This window comes from Peromyscus eremicus, chromosome 1, assembly GCF_949786415.1.
Source record: "Peromyscus eremicus chromosome 1, PerEre_H2_v1, whole genome shotgun sequence".
Taxonomy (NCBI): Eukaryota; Metazoa; Chordata; class Mammalia; order Rodentia; family Cricetidae; genus Peromyscus; species Peromyscus eremicus.
The window spans coordinates 56,347,906-56,366,678 of NC_081416.1; the positions used below are offsets into that span (position 1 = coordinate 56,347,906).

Sequence of the window (18,773 nt, forward strand, 5' to 3'; positions counted from 1 at the left end):
AAATGGGCTCTTTGCGCAGGAGAAAGAAGGAGGTTGGTGAGTTAGGTTACTCACTGGTGGGGTCTGCAGGAAGAGCTTGACAGATGCTGCAAAAAAGCTGTCCAGCCCCAGCACAAAGGGAAAGGGAGCTGGACACACCCCTCTCTGAGCAGGACCTACCTTTGACCCAAAAATGAACCCAGAACGTGCTGCAGACTCGGGTCCAGCTCGTGAGTGTCTCCGGTCGGAGGCACCAGCTGCGGAACTCCGCAACCCCCCCTTTCCCTCCACCTTGTTGACTCAGCATCCGGGGCGGGGCGCGATGCCCCTTATAAGGCTGGCGGCCCTGGGGCCTGTGCTCGCTTTCAGCACCCAAGATCCGTTACCGTCTACGCAGCTCAGGAGTCCGTGCCTCCATCTACGTAGCAGCCAGTGAGTCCACGCTGTCCTGCTTCCCCAGATTACCAGCATGCAGCTGGCCCGGTCCTGGGCTCTCTCGGAATTCAGAGCTCCCTGAACCGGGCAGCTTGCATCTAGAGCCCGGCGCGCGGGGGATGGGGGCGGGGGACTTTCAGGAGGTCTTGGGAAGCCCAGAGCAGGGAGGGGATCCGGGAGATGGGGCAGGAGGGTGCACAACTCTGAACCCTAGTCAGCCCCCTTCTCCCAACTAACATCCTTCTCCTGTAATCTCCAGTGCCGCCGTACACCATCGTCTACTTCCCAGTTCGAGGTAGGAGCCAGGGACGGCAGGAAGGGGAGGTCTCTGGTAGGGGCTGCAGCCCACCGTTCCCATCCACCCTGGGAAAACTCCAGTTCATCTTTGACCCTTCTTGTTGCAAGGCTGTGCCTCCCTCACTGTGCCCAGGCCCCCCACCCCAAATTGCTTGAGTCTGGGCCTGTATACCGTCCCCAAACCCTTGTGCTGACCCTCCGTACAGGGCGCTGTGAGGCCATGCGCATGCTGCTGGCTGACCAGGGCCAGAGCTGGAAGGAGGAGGTGGTGACCGTGGATGCCTGGAAGCAAGGCTTGCTCAAGTCCTCCTGTGTGAGTGACATACTTGGTGGAGGACCACGGGTGGGGCCTTAAGAGGGCTGTAACTGGGAGACTGCAGCCTCACCAAACTTTGCCCCTCCCCACAGCTGTATGGGCAGCTCCCCAAGTTTGAGGATGGAGACCTCACCCTGTACCAATCTAATGCCATCTTGAGGCACCTGGGCCGATCCTTTGGTAAGTCCTGAACCTCAGGTGGTCCGGCGGTGGGCAGGGTGGTGGTGAGGGGCATCAGTCATGGTTTCAGGGTATCTACCCTCCCGGTCACTCCCACTTTATTCCAGTTTAGACAGCAAAGCAGGGACACACAGAGATCATACTTGTTCAAGCTGCAGCTGTGGCCTGCCTGCCATCACTTCCTGTTGCCTCTCATGTGCTCTCGACTCACATGACTGCCCATATCCCCCTCCCTCCCAGACTGGGACCCACAGACAGCCATAATATGCCTGGGGGAAGGGAGCTGAGGTGGAAAAATCAGATGTCAGTCATGCTGTCTCTCCTGACCCGCAGGGCTTTATGGGAAAGACCAGAAGGAGGCTGCTCTGGTGGATATGGTGAATGATGGGGTGGAAGACCTTCGCTGCAAATATGTCACCCTCATCTACACCAAATATGTGAGTCTGCCCCCCCACACACACACAGGGTTGGGGGTGTAAGCAAAGGGGCTTTGTGCACTTTTGACTCCCATCCTTTCCCTCCCTCCTTGAGAGCTCAAGGCCAGGCTGGGGCAGGCTGGGACAGTGTCAAGAGGACCAGGAGACAGCTTCAGGAGTGGGAGGGGCTGGTGGTGGCAGGTGGGAAGTCCACAAGTGTGTGGGTGTGTCATAGGGGCAGAACATGAGGAAACAGAGCTGGGGGCAGCAGGCCAGGTCCTCAAGCCTTTGAACCAGTTGGCTTGGACCTGGCGGGGCAGTGGAGCTGTTGAAGCGTCTGTTCGTGGCTGGATCTGAATGTGAAGCACAGAATGATCCTCAGAGGAACCAGCTCTGAGAGTTCTCCAGTAATAAAGATCACAGATCTTAGCTGGGGGTGGTAGCACACCCCTGCAATCACAGTAGTTGGGAAGGCTGAGGCAGGAGGACTGCTCCAAGTTCAAGGCCAAGCCTGTACTACATGGTGAGTTGTCTGGGCCAGCCTAGGGTATACAGGGAGATCTTAGCAGGAATGGAATGGTAGAATGGAGTGGGAAAGAATTAGCAACTGAAGTGAATGAGACCAGGTCATAGCCTGGGTGTGGGCAGCAGGCAGAGGGGGGCTAGGGCTCTTGTCTCCAGGCAGCCCAAGTGGTAGTTAATGGTGGGGCATGTCCTTGGGGGTGGGGGATATCCAGAGAGGGTAGAATTCATTACAGGGCAGCAGGATTCCAGTGCCCACTGCACTGGGAGGGTGGTACAGCTTTGGGTATCTTTCGGGCAGGAGGATGGCAAGGATGACTATGTGAAGGCCCTGCCTGGACACCTGAAGCCTTTTGAGACCCTGCTGTCCCAGAACCAAGGAGGTAAAGCCTTCATCGTGGGTGACCAGGTGAGCAACTCCTGTGTTGCCTTATAAAGACTTAGGAGCCAGCTGTAAAATGGAGCAGAACTACCCGAGGCAGGGTGGGATGGGGTTGAGGAGGTGGGGGGTTGGCTCTCTGCTCCCCAGCCCAGTCTGCTCCCCCTGTTGATACCCACACCTTCCACCCTTGCAGATCTCCTTTGCCGATTACAACTTGCTAGACCTGCTGCTGATCCACCAGGTCCTGGCTCCTGGCTGCTTGGACAGCTTCCCCCTGCTCTCTGCCTATGTGGCACGTCTCAGTGCCCGGCCCAAGATCAAGGCCTTCCTGTCCTCCCCCGACCATGTGAACCGTCCCATCAACGGCAATGGCAAACAGTAATGGGTGGGAGAGACAGGAGCTGCTTGTCCCCCTTCCCAAGACTAATAAAGTTTGTAAGACAGAAGAAGGGCTGCAGATGCTGTTTCCTGGGCAGGGGACTGTGGGACCCTCAGTCAGGCTGGGAAAGGGCAGAGGACCAGGAAGCTTGCACACAAGGGTGGGACCAGGGTACATTCCTGCTTAATGTTTGCTGATCTTTTGAAACAGGAAGAAGGGAGAAAAGCAATAGGAGGAGGAATATTCCAACCCCAGTGAGGAGGGTCTTAGGTTGATTTGCCAGTCAGTCCCAGGAACACACAACAGAATACCTGGCTGCAAGCCAGAGTCAGTTCCCTGGCCTGGGACAGGCTGAGGCACTGTGACCCCCCGCCCCCGCTGTCCTGATGGAGGGTCACAAACTATACAGAGGGGCTCTGCTTGGCTTACTGATAGATGCGTGAGTTTTGTTGCACCCGACACATACAAGCTAAGGTGTGTTAGCAAGAGTTCTCAGAATAAGAAAGATACCAAGGAGAAGGTAAAATCCTATCCCTAAACACATCCAACCTTTTAGTGGTTTTTTGTTTGTTGTGACTAGGCCTGAGAGTCTGAGCCTGAGGAGCTGGTGTCATACTTGTAATCACAACTCAGGCAACATTACCTTGAGTTCAAGGCTAGCCTGTGCTACAGTGAGACCCTGACTAAAATGGGTGTGTGCACATGCGTGTGCTCATGCACATGTAGAGGCAAGAGGAGGAGGAGGAGGTGAGTATCCCGTTCCACTACCTTCTGCCTTGTTCCCTTGAGACAGGATCTAAAACTAAAGCTAGGCTGGCAGCCAGCCAGACCCTGTCTCTGCCACCCTCCCCACTCTGCTCTGCGGTTACGCGGTACTTGAACACGTGGCCTTGCCCAGTTTTCTTACTTTCTTAAGGACTGGGCATTCAAACTCAGATCCTCCTGCCTGTTCAGCAAATGTTCTTACCCACTCAGCCATCTCCCCAGCTCTTTTTAAGACAGGCTCTCCTATGTCCCAGGCTGGCTTCGAGCTCTGTGGAACCAGGACTGGCTTAAGCTCCCAAGTCTCCTGTGTCTGTCCATCTTCCCAGTGTTGTGATTACAGGTGTGGACCGCCATGCTCAGGTGGTTCGTGCAGATCTCTCTTGGCCTCAACATTCTGTACTTGATGCTAAGAAAGACATTCTTCTTCTTTTTAGTCTTTTTTTTTTTTTTTATTGCTATAACAGAACACCCAAGGCTAGGTAAATGTGGAGATTGGAGCCATACTCCAACTGTTGAGTCACTACCGTGTTTAACTTGTATGAGACAGCGCCTTTCAGGCTGGGAGGTTCCGTGTGGAGTGTAAATGCAGACACAGGATGACTCTGCATCTCCTTTGTGCATATAAGTACTACTATCCGACCAGCACCACCCATAAGTCACTGACTGGCACCATCTATAAATGTACCAATGTAGACTGGAACATGGGTATACTAAAACCATGTGAGAGAAAATGGTCCCATGAACTCACCAAACACCCCAGACTAAGGCAAAGTGCAACACCTCTACCAGACCCCATAAAAAGAAGCCCACTGTCACGGCAGTGGTCTTACCAACCTGTCATCCAAACACATCAAGGGACCAACTGGCAGAAAATCTGTGTCCTCTGAGTTCCAGCTCTGCATGGCCCCATTCCAACTGCTTGACGAGGCCCATTTGAAAAGCTTTCTACCCACCCATCCATCCTTCTGGACCCCTGGTCCTCTCCTTAGGGTCCTGCACTTGTATAGCTGAGCTCTACAATCCTCTTCAACTGGCTTTATTAATATCTAACCACCTGCTTGTTGCTCTGCCTCTATGTTGCCTCTCTGCTTGTCCTTCAGTAATTCCTCTTTGAAGTCTGTAGCCTCTAAGGAGCATTCTGAGAATTAATATTATTAATTAGGACTAAGAGGAAAGAAGCTATTGCCAACAGTCAATCTGTCACAGGGAACTGCAATTACTAGGTAAATCACAGCCCACAGACAATGCAGAGTATGAGCCGTCGTTATTCGATACATTCTAACACCATGAAAAAGATACACATCTGTCTACAGGAAAGAGGCTTGTTTGGGCTCAGAATTCTGGAGTTGGGAAAGCATAGTATCTGAATCCTCGCTGCTTCTGGCAAGGAAGGCACACCCCTGAGGAAGGACACGGTGTCATGGGAGTCCAGCAAACTAACTCACCCCCATGGGAAAAGCATTCCTGAAGGGTCTGTCCCAACACCCAACACCTCTTACTGACCCCAGTATTTCTTTTTATTTTTTCCCTTTTTTATTTTTCAAGACAGGGTTTCTCTGTGTAGTCCTGGAACTCTGTAGACCAGGCCGGCTTCAAACTCAGAGATTCTCCTGCCTCTGCCTTCCAAATGCAACACCGGTGTTAGGAACTGAACCTGGGTCGTCTAGAAAAGCAGCTAGTGCTCTTAAACACTGAGCCACCTCACCAGATCCTTAAGATGTTTTTAGTGTAAAAGAGTCAACGGGCTGGAGTTGTGTTTGGGGATGGCACGCGCATAGCTCCTTTATCCCCCATGCGAAATTTTACCAGAAATTTCACATAGTAAAAGCTGGATTGTGCAGGGGGGTGGTGGTGCATACCTATAATCCAAGCACTTTGGTGGCAGAGGCAGATAGATCTCTGAGCCCAGCCTGGTCTACAAAGTTCCAGGACAGACAGAGCTACACAGAGAGACCCTGTCCCAACAAAACAAACAAAAATAACAACAAAAAGCTGAACGTGCTGAAGAGAGCAGAGTCAGGCGGGCGAGAGGTGGATTAGTAACAAAGAGAGAGCATGATGATGAGCAAACAGATCAAAGCGGAGCTCAGGGAAGCCGATCCCTGGCCCCGGAGCTGGTCGGTCCTACTTAAGCTGAGCTTCTTCTGAGCATGCGGATCAGAATTTGGATCTCAGCAGTTAGGAAATAAGCCAGTGCACTTGTAAGCCCAGCTTAGAGAGGGCTTGAAGTCAGGAGGATTGCTGTAGCTCTCTGACTTCCAGCCTAGTCTAAGAACTCGAACTCTAGGTTCAGGGAGAGGACCTGCCTCAAAGGAATAGAGTGATAGAGAACGAAGCATGATGCCCCTTTTTCTAGCCTGTTTGTGAACACAGCACCCACCCTCAGATACATTCATGTACACATACACACAACCACACACATAGCGCCCCCACGCCTCTTCAAAAAATGTTTTATCTATTAATTTAAATTAGTTTTTCAACATAGGGCTTCTCCGTGTAGTCCTAGTGGTCCTGGAACTCGCTCCGCAGACCAGGCTGGCCTCGAACTCACATAGATCTGTCAACCTCTGCCTCCTCGGTGCTGGGATTAAAGGCGTGAGCCACCACTGCCCTGCCATTTGCTTTATTGTATGTGCACTGGTGTTTTGCCTGCGTGTGTGTGTGTGTGTGTGTGTGTAAGGGTATTGGAAACCCTGGAATTAGAGTTATAGACAGTTGGGACCTGCCATGTGGGTGCTGGGAATTGAACCTGGGTCCTCTGGAAGAGCAGTCTGTGCTCTTAACCACTAAGCCATCTCTCCATCTCTCCAACCCTATTTATTTTATGTGTTTGGGTGTTTAGCCTGCATGTATGTCCGTGCACCACAACATACAGTGTTCGTGGATGCCAGAAGAGGGTGTTAGATCTGCTGGACCTGGAGTTAGGATGGTTGTGAGCTGCCATGTGGATGTTGAGACTTGAATCCAAGTCTCCAGCTCCTACACATGACTAAATAAAATAAATTTTAAAAATTTAGACTACTTCAAATAGAAGAGCTAGGTTATATTAGGTATGCTTTTTCTTTTTCTTTCTTTTGTTTTAATTATATTTTATTTGGGACTGAGGAAATGGTCCAATAGTTAAGAGCACTGGTTGCTCTTCCAGAGAAGCAGAGTTCAGTTCCTAGCATGCATATAGTGACTCATAACTGTCTGTAATTCCAGTACCAGGGGATCTGATACCTTCTTCTGGCCTCCATGAGTACCATGCATGCCATGGTGCACAGAAAGAGGCCAGCAAAACACACAAAATAAAAATAAACACAAACAAAAACAATTTTAAAAGCCAGTGTGAATCCCAGCACTTGGAGGCAGAGGCAGGTGGATCTCTGTTGTTTTTTGCTCTTTGGCTCTTTTGGAGGCTGCACCACCCAGCTCCCAAATAAATACACAGAGGTATTCTTTGTTATGAATGCCTGGCCTTAGCTTGTTTTGTTTCTAGGCAGCTTTTCTTTTCTTTTCTTTTTTTTGGTTTTTCAAGACAGAATTTCTCTGTGTAGTTTTGGTGCCTGTCCTGGATCTCGCTCTGTAGACCAGGCTGGCCTCGAACTCACAGAAATCCACCTGGCTTTGCCTCCCAAGTGCTGGGATTCACACCGGCTTTTTAAATTTTTTTTGTTTATGTTTATTTTTATTTATTTATTTTTTTTATTTTTTGGTTTTTCGAGACAGGGTTTCTCTGTGTAGCTTTGCGCCTTTCCTGGAACTCACTTGGTAGTCCAGGCTGGCCTCGAACTCACAGAGATCCGCCTGGCTCTGCCTCCCGAGTGCTGGGATTAAAGGCGTGCGCCACCACCGCCCGGCCTATGTTTATTTTTATTTGTACTGGGATTAAAGGCGTGTGCCACCACTGCCCGGCTAGGCAGCTTTTCTTAAATTATCCCATCTACCTTTTGCCTCTGGACTTTTATCTTTCTATATACCTTTCTTTACTTCTTACTCCATGGCTGGCTATGTAGCTGGGTGGCTGGCCTCTGACATCCTCCTCTCCTTCTCCTTCTCTTCTCTTCCCAGATTTCTCCTCCTATTTATTCTCTCTGCCTGGAAGCCCCGCCTATCACTTCTCCTGCCTAGCTATTGGCTGTTCAGCTCTTTATTAGACCAATTAGGTGTTTTAGGCAGGTAAAGTACACAGCTTCACAAAGTTAAACAAATGCAACATAAAAGAATGTAATACATCTTTGCATCATTAAATATTGAGAGCCGCTGGTAGCAAAAGTCCATGAGAGTATACAGCAGTGATAACTAGAGTTCAGAAGGTCAACCTATCAGAACTAAGGACTCTGTTAGAGGAAACCATGACACAAGGCGTTATGGGATTACTGCCTTTTGAATGAACTGGCGTCTCTTGTTGTAAACTTCTTGTGCAATAACAGCTATGATTCTCCCCATTTACCAAGCATCTCCATGTTGTGTGTACATGTAATCTCACGATTGCATCTCAATCTTGGGCACAACTTTCCCTATACACTTGGGGTAATTGGACAACTGTCCCCAGCTGTGTTTATTTTTCATTAACATATATCTGGCCAGGGCCATTCCCTAGACAAAAATATTTCAGCAAAGATACCTTTTTCCAAGGACATAACTGCACATAGATGAACATTAGCTCATCTCACTCACAGATAGAGAAAAGAACCACTAACAATTAAATCCTCAACCCCTTACCTTCACCCCGGGTTATTTATACAAGACTCTGATTTAAGAGATTTACTGCTCACATTCCTGGGATGATGTTTTAGCCATTTGCTAGATACTGAGTTAAGGGAGTTACTTCCCACTGACCCAAGGAGATTGCCTACAAGGCCAGGCAAGGGATAGGTGCCAAGCTTCTTTCTTGTGCAAATTAAATTTTTATTCCTCTTCAGCCAGGTGCTATTCCTAGATTTTTCTCCTTAGCAATTACTCTGAGTGAAAGTGCTTTTACTAACCAAATGCTACATGCTCTGACAGAGGTTGCTTAGCCACCTAGCATATGTCCCCCTCCCTATCAGAAAGCAGCTGCAGCTGGGACAAGCGGGGGTGGGGTGGGATGGGGCGGGGGAGTGGCGCCAAAGACAGTTTACTTTCTTGTGACTTGTTGACCCCTAACATTCTACCTAGCCATTTCTAGATTACAGTTTGAGCACATAATCCCCTAATTGGTCTTAGCCTTTAGTTGCCCCTACCAGAGAACTCCCCTTTAGTCACTCCCCTTTTGGGTTGTAATTGGAAGCTGACAATTAATTGCTTTATGTGTATGTCCTTATCACCTCTCTCTGAGACCCTGAAAACTTCAAGTCTCGCATTGCTTTACCAAAGAATTACTGTGTGGGTATATATACTGGTTCTCTGAGAGCACTGGGAGGATTGATGGAAAAGAACAAAGATGAGGATGGAGATGGAAAGAACTGGGTAGACATGAGAGAACTGCAGAAGGGACTTAGAGCAGGAGGGACCGAGAGCAGGAGGGACTGAGAGGAGCTAAGTAAGAGAGCAGAAAAGAAACTGTGTAGATAGAATCGCCATAGAAGAATAAAGGGCATGGACTAAAGAACTCAGTGTGCTTAGATTTGTTGAGTATCCCTCAGATTAGAATCCTCAGCTGGTTGTAGACTCTTCCACAGACCCTGGGAGCAAATAATATAGGCTGGACCTAATATTGTTTGCGTTAATTAAACAAATTTCCACAGCATAAACAAATGTAACAAATCTTAAAATAATATTCCTCAACAGATCTCTGTGAGTTCAAGTCCAGCCTGGTCTACAAAGCAAGTTCCAGGACATCCAGTAATCTTGTCTCAAAAAACAAAAAACAAACAAAGACATGTTCTAGAGATAGACTACCTGTACTAGCTGAAGGGCCTAAAGGTCTTGCCTGGTCTCAGTCATACAGATAGGGTAGAGGTCATTTGCGCTATTAGCCACCCCTGGTCCTGGTTGTGGGAGCTTGAGGAGCCCTGGCTGTAAGGCTCATTTAGATTACTAGTTACCTCTGGTCCCGGTTGTAGGAGCTTGATATGGCCTGGCCCAAAAGATAACATAGATCACCAGGCTATTAATCACATCCAATTCCTAGCTTTCTGGATGAAAGAACGGGTTTTTCATCTTTCCCATTGGAAAGACACTCCTTTCTGCTTAACATTCCTGGTTTCTCTGGAGATCTGTGGGTGCGAAGATCTTCATGCTTTGGTCCTAAAACTCACCATCCTCACCACCACTACCATCATCATCATCATCTAATTTGGAGGTCATTAGATGAATGTGCTGGCATGTTATGGTCCTAATTCCATGAATAGACTCCTACAAAGCTGAGTATAATTGGTAAAATAGATACAAACTGTAACAGTCAGAAACAGCAAGCTAGTCTCTGCCTAGGGATTATCTACTTTATCAATCAAAACAGTTTTCCTCCTGCTTCTCCTCTTCCTCCTTCTTCTCTTCTGTCTCTCCACCCTCTCCCCCCCCTCCCTACCCTCCTCCCCAGATTGGGTCTCATTATAACTCAGGCTGGCCTCAAACTTGCTATGCAGCCAAGGATGCCTTTGAACTCATGGTCTTCCTTTCCATTCCTCCCAAATGCTGGGACTACAGATGTGTGTCAGTCTCGTTCGATTAAGATAGCTCTCCTGTGAGGGGAGGCAAAGGTATTCCTGGAGCAGATGCAGAAGACACAATTCCCACTATCCAAGAGGTCATCTCAAGGGCAGCCCAAGAAAGCAAAGACCATGTTACCACACACAGCAAAAACACCATTTGGGAGACTGAAAGTGCCCAAGCCAGAGACCAGCCTATTTCCAGCACCAGATGGGTATAGGAGGAGCCTGTGAAGGCAGAGGAGAGATGGGTGTAGGAGACAGTGAAGGCTGAGGAGAGAATGGCCCTTCAGACTGGGACATCTCCACCAGCCTGCAAATAACTACATGGAGACTTATTAATTATGAAAGCTTGGCCTTTATCTTAGGCTTGTCTCAATTAGCTCTTATAACTTCAATCAACCCATTTATATTAATTTGTGTTCTGTCACGTGGTGTTACCTCTCTTCCATCTTGCACCTCTCATCCCCCCCATCCCCCCCCCCCCCCCCCCCCCCCCCCCGCCTCTCCTGGCACCTAGACTCATCTTCTACTTCTCTCTCTCTCTGCCCTAAGTCCCGCCTACACCCCCTGCCCAGCTATTGGCTGTTCAGCTCTTTATTAAACCAATCCCAGCACTATATCTTCACACAGTGTACAAATATCCCACACAGTCCACAAGTGGGCTTCAGTCACAAGCTCATGGGTCACTGCTGCTTCTACCCTGTGATTCCCCGCCACATGACCAGTGACACAAAAGACAAAGAACAATGACCATAACTGTATGGCAAGGACCAATAGAAGCAAGAGTCCTCACGATGGAACCACCCAGATTCTCCCACCATTCTAAATTTAGACAGAGAGAGAGACAAGGGGAGGTTTGTACGTGGGCGTGTGTGTCCAAATGAGTGTGTGTGTGTGTGTGTCCAAATGAGTGTGTGTGTCCAAATGAGTGTGTGTGTGTGTCCAAATGAGTGTGTGTGTGTGTCCAAATGAGTGTGTGTGTGTGTGTCCAAATGAGTGTGTGTGTGTGTCCAAATGAGTGTGTGTGTGTGTCCAAATGAGTGTGTGTGTGTCCAAATGAGTGTGTGTGTGTGTGTGTCCAAATGAGTGTGTGTGTGTGTGTGTCCAAATGAGTGTGTGTGTGTGTGTGTGTGTCCAAATGAGTGTGTGTGTGTCCAAATGAGTGTGTGGGTGTCCAAATGAGTGTGTGTGTGTGTCCAAATGAGTGTGTGTGTGTGTGTGTGTGTGTCCAGTGAGTGTGTGTGTAGACTCGAGATTGGCAGCTGGTATCTTCCTCACTTTCCACTGTTTTGGGTTTTGTTGTTGTTGTTGCTGTTGTTTGTTTGTTTGTTTGTTTGAGACAGGGTCTCATCATCTAGCCTAGCTAGCCTGGAACTCAGAGATCCGCCTGCATCTACATGGACAAGCAATTATTGAAAGATCTAATCACACCCTAAAAGGAATTTCTGCATCCTCTCCAGCAGGAACAAATCACATCCAAGGAGAGATGAACTCCCCAAGTACTGGGATTAAAGTGTGTGCCACCATTCCCTGCTGCCAACTTATATTAACCAGTCTCTCTGAGTCAGCTAGCCTGGCTGGCCAGTGAGCCCCGGGGGGGCCCCCGGTCTGCTGTGCGCTGTGCTGGGATTAGAGGCGTGTTTGGCCACACCTGGCTTTTCCAGGACACTGGAGATTGAACTCAGGTCCTCATGCTTATGGAGCAGGCACTTTTCAGACTGTCACCCCAGCCCCAAAGACAGGTTCTTACCGTTCTTCCACTGAATCCCAGAGCTTCCGGGTAGAGCTGGCCGTGGACATGACATGCTGACATACAAAATAATTAGTGTTTTAAAAGGGGGGTGAGATGTAGCTCAGTGGTAGAGCACTTGTCTAGCATGTGCCTGAAACCTTGAGTTAAACCTCTATTACCATAAAAATAAAGTTAAAAATATTTTTAAAATTTCAATTCCTGGTTTAAAAAAAATTACAGACGTCTCAAAGGTTAAGTGAATGTTCTGCTCTTCTGGAACCCCAGTTCAATTCTAAGCACCCACATAGTGTTTCACAACTGCCTGTAACTCCCTTTCTAGGAGATTCAACTCCCTCTTCTGATATCTGCTGCCTCCTGCCCATGAATGGTACACATACATATACTCAGACACATTTACATACACATTAAAAAAACATAAATAAACAAGCAATTTTCAAGACAAGGTCTTTCTGTAGCCCTGGCTGTCTTGGTTTTCTCTGTGTAGTTTTGCGCCTTTTCCTGGAATTCACTTGGTAGCCCAGGCTGGCCTCGAACTCACAGAGATCTGCCTGGCTCTGCCTCCCAAGTGCTGGGATTAAAGGCGTGCGCCACCACCGCCCAGCAGCCCTGGCTGTCTTGGAACTTGCTCTGTACACCAGGTTGGCCTCTAATTCACAGCAGGGATCTGCCTGCCACAACATTTGGCAGCCAACATGGGGCTTGAAAAGAAAGGGATCTGGACACTCTTAAGGACAGGAAGTAAACGATGTGCAGGATAAGAGGACTCCAGATTTTGGCACGGTCATGGGGAATTTAAATTCCTATCTCAGGAGCAATAAAGTGTGCAGCTGCTAAAATGCTTGTCAAAAGAAAAAGTTAGTAACTGCACAGTCATTGCAAATATCAAAGGTAAGAATAGAATGGCTCTGAGACAAAGAAAAAATCAAGGAAAAAAGGCCCTTCTCAGTAGAGAAAAGGGAAGGAAGGAAATAAAAAGGGACATTTCTCTATGGAAAAAGGAGAAATGTTTAATCAAGAAAAAAAAAGGTTTTCTTGGTTAAAAAGAAAGGAAAATGTTAAATTAAGGTCTAAAAATTAAAAGGCCCCATAAACAAAAAATAAAGGAAAGGAAAAAGCCTCTTCCCAGTAGAAATAGAGGGAGAACAAAAGGCTCTTTCCAACAAAAGAAAGAAATTAAGGCTAGCTGGAACCCAGGGCTCTCTGGCTGCACTCTGCCTGTGAGCTCTTTCAGGGAGCAGACTGACAGGAGAGAGCTGCAGCCTCCGAATGACGTGGTGATGAGTGGGGCTTCACTGCTACAGCCTGAGCTGGTACTGTCGCCTCAGAGCTTAGAATTTCCCTCTTGTTTATTTGCTTAACTTTGGTTTAAGTGTTTTTTGTTTTTTCTCTTAGATTGGAAAAGGTAAAATGCAATTATATTCAGGGCATAAAGTACTCAGCCAATGCTGTTTGAATTTCCAGAGCTATTAGTCATTCATTATGTGGAGGATGTTCTCTCCTCTTGATTGTCTAATTAATTTTAAATGAATGCTTAATTTTCATAGTAAATGAGCTAAAGGAACAAAATTCATGATTTTAAACTATATTATTGGATATGCTCTCGTCTGTCGAACATTACTGAAAATTTGGCTCTGCTCTTCAAGTTACTTTCTGGAAATTCTTGGGTAAATTCTATAAAAATGTAATACCCGAAACAGATTGGGTTGTTAGCTTATTAGATAATGTGGCTACTAAGGCAAAGGCTCATAAAAAATAATCTCTTACTGATACAGAGCCTACAAAAATTATTTTTTCACTAAATAGAATACAGGTAAATTGTTCCATATTGTTAATAATTGGCAAGTTACATTAACATGTTACTTGGGATCTGTAAAAAAGGATCCTCTTTTTAAGATTTTATAAAAATACTCCATAGGTATTGCCTAAAGTTACCTCTTAAAATCCTGTAGAGATTGTTTTTAATGCTTTTATAGATGGCTTATGTAAAAAGAACTGCACAGATGAAAGTTGGAGATAAAATTGCTCACTTGTTATTACTCCAATGTTTTAAAGGTAAAACAACTCCAATATGTAGAACAGGAGGCTTTGAAAATACTAGGAAAAAAAGGCATTTTGGCAAACTGTTATTAGTGACGAGAGGCCAAAGCTAAAATTACAAGTGAACGGCATTGAGATTGCAGGCCTGGTGGACGCTAAAGTGTGTCTGTAATTTCACAAGAGTCTTGAAATCCCACTGGCCTTTACAAGAAGTCTCCACTCAGATTTTAGGCACTGGAATATTATCTCAGGTGAAACCGAGTGTAGAATGGATTAAATGTATAGGGCCTAAAGGACAAGTAGGGATGTTTAAGCCTTATGTGGCTGATATAGTCATGAATTTATGGGAGGGAGGAGAGATTTATCACAACAATGGGGAACTGAAATTAATATTTCTATAATTTTGGAAACAGCTCATAAAATGATGTTAAAAATGCTTTATGTTCCTGAAAAAGGTATTAGAAAAAAATTATCAAAGAAAATCACAGGCTATACAGGTTGTTCAACAGCAAGACAAAATAGGAACTGGCTGTCCACATTTGGAATAAGGGCCACTGCCAGTAACCCAACTGCTCTGCCTTTACAATGGCTAATAGGCCTGTACGGGTGGAGCAGTGGCCCTTGACTAAAGAAAAATTATAGGCACGTGAACAACTAATAAAAGGACAGTTAGATGCTAAGCACATAGGGAAAACTACTAGTCCTTGGAATTCTCCTGTATTTGTAATAAAAAAGAAATCTGGAAAATGGAGAATATTAACTTACTTGAGAGCTGTAAATAAGGTAATTCAACCTGTGAGACCTGTACAGCCTGGAAGTCCTTTACTTTCTTTATTATCTAAAGATATAGTGTAGGCCTAGTGTAATTATTGATTTGCAGAATTGTTTCTTCACTATCTCTTTACAAGAACAAGATAGAGAAAATTTTTCTTTTACCATGTCTACTTATAATAATCCCAGCCTGTAAAGAGTTATCAATGAAAATACTTCCTCAAGAAATGTTAAACAGTCCAACTTTATGTCAATATTTTGTACATCAACCACTGGAAATGGTTCGTAAATAATTTTTTCAATCTATTATTTACCATTATATGGATGATATTTTGTTGGCAGCTTCTGATGCAGATACCTTAGAAAGAGTGTTTAATGTAGTACAAAATTTTTTATACTTTTGGGGATTACAAATTTCTCCTGAAAAAATACAAAGAGGAGAGTCTCTTAATAATTTAGGATTTATATTAAGTAAACAGAGAATCTAGTCACAAAAGGTATAGATTAGAAGAGATCAGGTACACACTCTTAATGATTTTCAAAAAAAATTTAGGTGATATTAACTGGTTATGGCCTACCATTGGATTATCTACTCAAGAACTAAGTAATTTGTTTGAAATTTTGCAAAGTGACTCAAATTTAAACAGTCCAAGACAATTAACAGCTAAGGCTGAAAAAGAATTGGTCCAAGAAGAATAAAAATTACAAAATGCCTATGTGGATCAGTTAGATCTCACAACTGAATGTATTTTAGTAATTTTGCCTTCTACCCATTCTCCTACTATACTCATTATTCAGAGGGAGGATAATATTTTATAATGGATTTTCCTAGCTCACAGAGTAAAAAGTTAAAAACCTATAAAGGAAAGTTTTCTGAATTAATTATATAGGGAAGGATAAGACTTCGTCAATTGTCAGGAATGGATCCAGCTGAGATTGTAGTACCCTACAGTAATGCTGAAATCATGCAATTGTGGTAGATAAATGATGATTGGCAAAGAGCTTGTAGTAATTTCTTAGGAGAAATTAACAACAAATATTTGAAAAGTAAGTGACTTCAGTTTATAAAAAGGACTGAATGGATTCTTCCCTGCATAGTGAAAAAAAAAAGCACCCATTTCTGGGGCTCTCACATTGCATACTGATGCAAATAAATTAGGCATAGCTGGTTATAAAGCAGGAAACATCAATAAAGTAATTCAAAGTCCATACACACCGGGCGGTGGTGGCGCACGCCTGTAATCCCAGCACTTGGGAGGCAGAGGCAGGTGGATATCTGTGAGTTTGAGGCCAGCCTGATCTACAGAGGTAGTCCAGGACAGACTCCAAAGCTACAGAGAAACCCTATCTCGAAAAACAAAACAAAACAAAAAAAAGTCCATACACTTTTAAAAATCAGAGTTATACGCTATTCTAATGGTTTTATTGTAGGGTTAAAAAAAAAGGCCAAGGAAAGAACACCCTGCCCCTGACTAGATCCAAAACCTGGGCCAAAGAAAAACATCCTGACTCTGTCTTGACCCCAGAACCAGGGCTTGAAATCCCACCAACCCATGAGCTCGCCCCAGAGCCAGACTGTAGAATTTCACCAATCCCTGGGCACAGAATCCCACCAACCCCCTGAGCATGAAATCCTACTAATCCCTGAGTTTGCCCCAGAATCAGGCTATAAAAATCCACCAATCCCAAGCCATCTTGGAAAGCTCTGCGCCCCTCCCCCACCAAGCAATCCTATATAAGGTCTGTAACCTGCTGTTTCTCACCCTAGGCAGTCACACGCCTGGATTCTTCCTTCCCAATAAATCTCTTGAGTGAGGTTTGTTGCTGGGTGTGACACTTTCACCAGAGCAGAGCCCAGCTGTAATAACTTTTGCAAGAGCTGAAGCAGAGTGGAGAAGAATAGAATTGTAATGCTTTCACAGGGGAAGCTTTTGCCTAGAGAAGCAGAGTTGTTACACTCAAGGGACTCAAGCAGAGCTGTAACCCTTCGCTGGAACTGTAACAATTTCACTGGGGAAACCCTCCCCTACTGGAGCAGAGTTGTTACACTTGCATTGGGAACCTTTCCCTGGAGCAGGGCTGTAAGCTGCCAGGCTTAGTGACTTTGTGGTATTCCCTGACTCCCAACTGCCAGGATCCCTTTCCATCCAAGCTACAATGCTTACATTTATTAGACTTCAATGAATCTCTTAATATAATTACTGATTCTCAAGATGCAGAAAGGATTGTATTGCATGTAGAAACTGCTGAACTTATTCCTGATAATTCAGAATTAATTTTGCTATTCATGCAACTGCAACAAACAATCGGGACAGAAATTATCCACTATATATCACTCACTCATATTTGATTTCATACTAGATTGCCTGGGCCATTAACAAAAGAGAATGAAGAAATTGATCAATTATGATAGAAAATGTATTGGAAGCTTCAGAACAGCAAAGGCTTAAAAAAATTTTCCATTACCTGGCAACAAGCTAAGGAAATTATAAAAAACTGTCTTGCTTGTTCTTTGCATAATCAAGTTCCTTTACATGCAGGAAATAATCCTACAAATACACACACACACACACACACACACACACTAAAATTTGGCAAATGGATGTATTTTACTTAACAGAATTTGGAAAATTAAAACTTATTCATCATACCATTGATACATACTCTAGATTTCAATGGACATCTGCCTTAAGTTCTGAAAAAGATGATTCTATAATTATACATCTATTAGAGACAATGGCCATAATGGGCATACTGATACAAATTAAAATTGATAATGCCCCAGCTTATGTTTCCAGTAAAATGAAACAATTTTTTGCACATTACAACACAAAACACATTACAGGGATACTATATAATTCTACAGGACAAGCAATTATTAAAAGATCTAATCACACCCTAAAAGAGATGCCTTTTAAACAGAAGGAGATATGAAGACCCCCAGGGATAGATCCCATAATGCTTTACTAACTTTAAAATTTTTTAAACGCTAATGAAACAGGGACACCAGCTGCTGAAAGGCATTGGATTGCAGAAAAAAAATGCTGGATTGAGTCAGCCTGTGTACTATAAAGATGTTTTAACATCAAAATGGGAACCAGGGAAATTATTAAGATGGGGCTGAGGGTATGCTTGTATTTCTACAGAAGTTATGGATCCCATCAAAATTGATAAAAGTCCAGCATTAGCAAGAGGAGTCTCTAGGAAGCTTTGGCTGCTGGAATGAGTGACATGACTCTGGGAAAAAAGAAATGCTGACAGATAATATAATCCTCCCACCTGGGGACACTTTAAAAACTGTGTGAGAAAGGGGAGATGGTGCTTCGACCAGCTCAGAAGCCTTTGAGCACCACAAACCTGTCCCTTGCTCTGCTATTGGTGGTAACCGTACAGGTAACCAGGGCCAACTATACATATTGGGCCTATGTTCCTGATCCTCCAATTAACACAGGAGTAAGTTGGGGAGATATAGATATCTCTGTGATGGATAGTGAATCTTCTTGGCTACCTGGTCCTTATGACAACTGAGGACCTGATAAGCCTATGGAGGAGGGTAAGGAAATTAGGGAGTACAAGGAATTGCTATTTGCATAGGAAATGAAATTCAATGTCTAAATATAGCATTTCAAATGTGGCTATCTATAGTTAATTACCAAGATTATCATAATAAGTTTTATATGCTTCATGCACCTGGTTTTAAAGGACAGGAGAGTAATGCTATCAGTTCCATAAATCTACCGTTTTGTGAGACGTGGGTTACCAACAAGGAATCTGACTGGGTACATTGGTGACAGTGTAAGAGCGAGAAACCTTGAGTGCTAATTACTATCTCCTATGGAAATGCCATTGATTGGGGCCCTTATGGCTTCCCTCAAAGAAAATATTCTCACTCAGAATTAAGATGGCACAGGTATAGTTCAAGTG

The 18,773-nt window shown here is 45.1% G+C and overlaps 1 protein-coding gene across 1 annotated transcript; it reads left to right on the plus strand.

Annotated features, from left to right (window-relative positions):
• The first annotated feature begins 309 nt into the window (after window positions 1–309).
• Window positions 310–2,976, plus strand: LOC131898147 (glutathione S-transferase P). Its single transcript, XM_059249256.1, has 7 exons — window positions 310–411; window positions 674–709; window positions 918–1,024; window positions 1,120–1,207; window positions 1,541–1,644; window positions 2,447–2,554; window positions 2,721–2,976. Coding segments are annotated over exons 1-7 (633 nt in total). The 5' UTR covers window positions 310–410; the 3' UTR covers window positions 2,910–2,976.
• Window positions 2,977–18,773: the final 15,797 nt, after the last annotated feature.

Coding starts and splice junctions, on each gene's coding strand:
- LOC131898147 (XM_059249256.1), top strand. Junction 1,025..1,119: donor GCTTGCTCAAGTCCTCCTGT/GTGAGTGACATA, acceptor CCCTCCCCACAG/CTGTATGGGCAGCTCCCCAA. Junction 1,645..2,446: donor CCCTCATCTACACCAAATAT/GTGAGTCTGCCC, acceptor TCTTTCGGGCAG/GAGGATGGCAAGGATGACTA.